Source organism: Corapipo altera, unplaced genomic scaffold, assembly GCF_003945725.1.
Source record: "Corapipo altera isolate COAL_440 unplaced genomic scaffold, ASM394572v1 295, whole genome shotgun sequence".
Lineage (NCBI taxonomy): Eukaryota > Metazoa > Chordata > Aves > Passeriformes > Pipridae > Corapipo > Corapipo altera.
In genome coordinates, this window is record NW_020884936.1 from 3,284,967 (window position 1) to 3,290,172 (window position 5,206).

Here is a 5,206-nt window from a genome sequence, read left to right on the forward strand (position 1 = left end):
TTTTTCAATTTCATAAATTTTTACTCCTATAAGTCTGGGATTTTTTTTTTTAATTTCATTAATTTTTACTCCTATAAACCTTGGATTTTTTTAAATTTAATAACATTTTACTCCTATAAACCTTGGAGTTTTTTAATTTCATAAACTTTTATTCCTATAAATTCAGGATATTTTTAAATTTCGTAACTTTTTACTCCTATAAATCCGGGATTTTTTTTAACTTCATAAATTTTTACTCCCATAAACCTGTGGGGTTTTTTTTTAATTTCCATAAATTTTCACTCTTATAAACCTGTTATTTTTTTTTCAATTTCATTAATTTTTACTCCTCTAAACCTCGGATTTTTTTAAATTTCATAACTTTTTACTCCTATAAATCCTGGATTTTTTTTAATTTCATGAATTTTTATTCCTATTAAATCGTTGTGGTTTTTTTAATTTCCTAAACTTTTACTCTCATAAACCTGGATTTTTTTGAAATTTCCTCAATTTTTACTCTCATAAACCTGGATTTTTTTAAAATTTCCTCAATTTTTACTCTCATAAACCCAGATTTTTTTTTTAAATTTCCTAAATTTTTCCTCTGATAAACCTGGGGGATTTAAAATTCCATAAAACAATCCCAGTTCTGGGAGAGGCACCAGACATGTGTCTTGGATACAGATTATTTTTTTTTAAACAAAACCAAAATTGAATATTTTCTCAGAGGAAAAAAAAATAAGGAGTAAAAAAAAATAAGGGAAAAAAATTCCCAAATATTCCATTTACCTGCAGCCATTAAATCCTGAATATTGACAGGAATATTCTCGTTTGGAGGAGAATATTCCATGATTTCAGCACGACCTTTAGCTCTGGACCTGCTACCAGATGGAACAGAAACTGGGAGAGATAAAAACCTTCTGGGCTGCCTTTGGCTGCTATAAATAAAAAAAAGCAAAGCTGACAATGGGCTGTCAAAAAAAAAAACCCAACAACAACAACCCAAAAGCCAAAAAAAACTCAGCTCCAAAACGCAGTAATTCCCTCAAAAAACGGTGCAGGAATTTCTCTGGGAGCAGGGAAAGGTTCTCTGCCTCCAAAACACAAAGATTTGAAGCTAAAAATACGAATAAAATTCGATTTTTTTTTTCAGCCAAGCGGTAGAGAAATGAGAAAAATTTGCATTTTAAAGTTAATTTGCTGGGTTTCCATCTATTTTCTCTCACTCCTTATTCCTTCTCTTATTTTTTCTTATTTTTCTTCTTTTTCTTATTTTTTCTTGTATTTTCTCTCACTCCTGGGTCACATGGGTCTTTATAGGGATTTTTTAAACTAATTTTACATCAGGAGAGAACAAAAATCTGAGTTTCTAAAGCCAGGGGGGTTCAATGCCTTGAATGAACCTTTATCTTTTAAGTATAAATTCAATTTATTTTCTCACAGGACAAAGATCAGATTTAGGTTTAAGGTCCAAAGAGACCCTGAAATATTAATTTTATGAATGGAGTGTGGAATGAAATAATTTCCTGAATATTATAATCAGGCCAGAAATGTTGGATAATTTAATTATTGGATGGTCAGTGTGAATGGTTTTAAGGTTGCAAAGTTTAGGGTATTTTTCTTTTACCTTTAAATAAATGTTATAAATACAAATATTAATTAAGCCAGTTTTATTTTACCTTTAGATAAACGTTATAAATACAAATACTAATTAAGGTAGCTTTATTTTGCCTTCAAATAAATGTCATAAAAAGATTAATTCAAATATTTTTAAAGTATTTTTTTCACCTGGAAAAATTTACGTATTTGCATTGTTTTTCATTTACTTTCATTCCAAATTATTTTCAAATCATTTTCATCATTTACCACCCAGACTTTGAGTTTTTATTCCTATTTTATTTCTATAAAAATCAAATAATTCATTTCAATTCAAGCTACTAATAATGATGGCAAAACCACTTTCTTCTGGTAATAAAAAAAATAAAGAAATATTTCCATATTTCTCATTTGTTCCCCAACTTTTTAGCATTAAAGGCTATTATAGAACCCCAAAACTCTGTAATTTGTACACCAAATCCACATCAAATCCCTCTTTTAAGGAAATTTTCATTCCTCCTCCCAAGGGCAAGGGCCAAATTCAATGAAGGAATTCTTTTCTCTCCTTTAAAATTCCACTTTTCACCTGGAATTCTCAGGTTTTAGATAAGTCTAAAACTAATTAAATTGAAGCAGTTTACAACCAACACTCAGCCAGACCAAATAATCCCAAAAATTCCAAAGAATCCCAAAAATTCCAAAGAATCCCAAAAATTCCAAAGAATCCCAAAAATTCCAAAGAATTCCAGCATTCGAACTGGACAAACAGCCAGAAAATTCCAATAATAATTGTATTTATCCTTGCCCAGAGATATTCAGGGAACAATATCCAGTCAAATCCACAGTAGCATCCCTGGGATTGTTAAATTCCAGATCGCAGGTGACCAGGAAGAAGATCCAGGATCAGGGATCAGGAAGCAGATTCCAAGATCAGGAAGCAGATCCAGGATCTGGAAGCAGATTATCAGGATCAGGAAGAAGATTACCAGGATCAGGAAGCAGATCCGGGATCAGGAAGAAGATGCCGGGATCAGGAAGCAGATTACAAGGATCAGGAAGAAGACTACAAAGATCAGGAAGAAGATTACAAAGATCAGGAAGAAGATTACCAGGATCAGGAAGAAGATTACAAGGATCAGGAAGAAGATTACAAGGATCAGGAAGAAGATTACAAGGATCAGGAAGAAGATTACCAGGATCAGGAAGAAGATTACAAGGATCAGGAAGAAGATTACAAGGATCAGGAAGAAGATTACAAAGATCAGGAAGCAGATACCAGGATCAGGAAGCAGATTACCAGGATCTTGCTTCCCATGGGAAATAAAGGAAGAGGGAAAAAAGCCAAGAAAAATAAAGGGAAAAACCCCACAATTGTCGTTTTAAGATATTTTGCTTTTCCTGATTCCTGGAAAAGCGAAGACATTTGTTGGCACTCCTTGGATGAGAAGGAGTTTTCCATAGAAACGACACTCTCTAGGAATTTTTACACGATTCCCAAATAAACTAAGACTAGAGGACTATTTAAACCCGAGTTTTAGTTTAACTGATCCATACCTGCATCTCCTTCCTCCTCCTGTGCCTCTCGGCGCCGACCTTCGGATATTCCGCGCCCGCCGCTTCGCCGCTTCCCTCATCCCGCTTTTCCGAGCGGCTCTTCTGGAGGCCGATGGCGGAATAGAGCTGGGAAAGCCTGGGAGACACCCTGGGAGACACCCTGGGAGACACCCTGGGAGACACCCTGGGAGCCACGGTGACCCTGTGGTGCCCGAAGGCCCGGAGCAGCCTGGCCGTGTCGATGGTGGACACGGAGCTGCTCCGCTCCGTCGCGCTTCCCGGCTCCGTCGGCGTGTCCCACTCCCAGCTGCTGGAAGTGGTGGTGGTGGTGCCGTGCTCTCCGCTCAGCCTCGTCTCCGAGGAATTGTCGCTGGGAGATTCCCAGTGGTGCTGCTGTTCCTCTTCCTCCAGGACGGTTGTGTCTCCCGCCCCGTTTTCCCTGAGCTCCGCCAGGCCGGTGTCGTCCCGCGTTCTTTCTCCGACACGCGTCGCCATCGGCTCCGCGCCGCTCCCAGAGGAGTTGTTCTGTCCCAATCCTGTTTCTGTCTGCTCCCTTCCCTTGATCTTCCTTTCAGGAACGTTCCTCCCGGCTTTTGCTGGGATCAGTGTGTGTTGGATGGGGTTCTGCAGGACCCTGGCCAGCCGATCCAGGCGTTCTACCAGGGACAGCTCCCCGTTACTCCTCAAACCGTGCTGCTGGTGCCTCCTCTGCCTCTCCAGAAACTTAACCCACAGCTCATCCAAGCTCCCACTGGAGTGGGTTCTCTGCCTTGGTGGTTCCTCCACGTTCCCATCCCGGAGAGTTGTTTGGCTCCGTGGCAAAGCAGAATTCCCAGTTGCTCCTTGTTCTGCTTCTCTCCCACGCTGACGTCGCTCCATCCCCGACGTCTCATTCCCGACGCTCAGATCCTCATTTTTACTCTCATCTGCTTCTGCAGTGAGTGGAAAGAACTCCCTTTTCCCACTTTTTCTGTGATGGGCAGAGAACACCCGTTGATGCCGGTGTGGTTTTTTCCAGGCACCGCTGGAGGAAGGTGGAGCAATCCCCACTCCGGAACTGTCCTCGGAGAACTCACTGGTGTCACACGTGGGCACGGGATGGTGGAGGTAGAACCGTGTGGATTTGAAGGTGGAATGAGTGGTTTTTCCAGGTTTGGAATGATCTCTGTGCTCTACAAGAGAAAAAAAAAAACCACACTTGAATTCTTTGTTTCTTTGCAAAGAAACACATGGAAATCTCATTTATTCCTGAATTTTTAGCATTAAAGGCTATTGTAGAACCCCAAAACTCTGTAATTTTGGCACCAAATCCACGTCAAATCCCCCTTTTAAGGATATTTTCATTCCTCCTCCCAAGGGCAAGGGCCAAATTCAATGAAGGAATTCTTTTCTCTCCTTTAAAATTCCACTTTTCACCTGGAATTCTCAGGTTTTAGACACATCTAAAACTAATTAAATTGAAGCAGTTTACCACTAACACTCAGTCAGACCAAAAAATCCCAAAAATTCCAAATAATCTCAAAAATTCCAAAGAATTCCAGCATTTAAACTGGACAAACAGCCAGAAAATTTCCATAATAATTATATTTATCCTTGCCCAGAGATATTCAGGGAACAATATCCAGTCAAATCCACACCAGCATTCCTGGGATTGCTAAATTCCAGATCTACAGGTGACCAGGAAGCAGATTACCAGGATCTGGAAGTAGATAGATTACCAGGAGTAATCAAGTCCTAAACGGGATGATTTTCATCCTAAAACTTTCCAATGGATCCAAAGGATTAAAAGCAGGATCACTGAACCATTCCTTAAGCACAACAAACTTAGAAATCAGGTTTCAGCATTGTTAAAAGCACATAAATGATATTTTTTTATCATTTTCAATGGTAGAATATAGAATGGAATATAAAATATTCAACAAGAGAATATTACATCCAAAAGAATCCGAAGGAGGAATCTCATCACACCTCAGGAAATTTCCCGGAGCCACATTTTAAATGGATTTATTTAGAAACTAAATGGGTTAGAATCATGGAATGGGTTGGGTTGGAAGGGAACTTAAAGACCATCTAATTC

At 39.0% G+C, this 5,206-nt stretch overlaps 1 protein-coding gene across 2 annotated transcripts in view; it reads right to left on the reverse strand.

The window, feature by feature from the left end:
• ALMS1 (ALMS1, centrosome and basal body associated protein) overlaps positions 1–5,206 on the reverse strand; it is a 45,050-nt gene that overhangs the window by 849 nt on the left and 38,995 nt on the right. For both annotated transcript variants that reach the window (XM_027660529.1, XM_027660528.1), the window contains one exon: positions 3,130–4,301. In XM_027660529.1, coding sequence (XP_027516330.1) covers positions 3,130–4,301 — 1,172 coding nt within the window. The remainder of the gene's footprint in view (positions 1–3,129; positions 4,302–5,206) is intronic.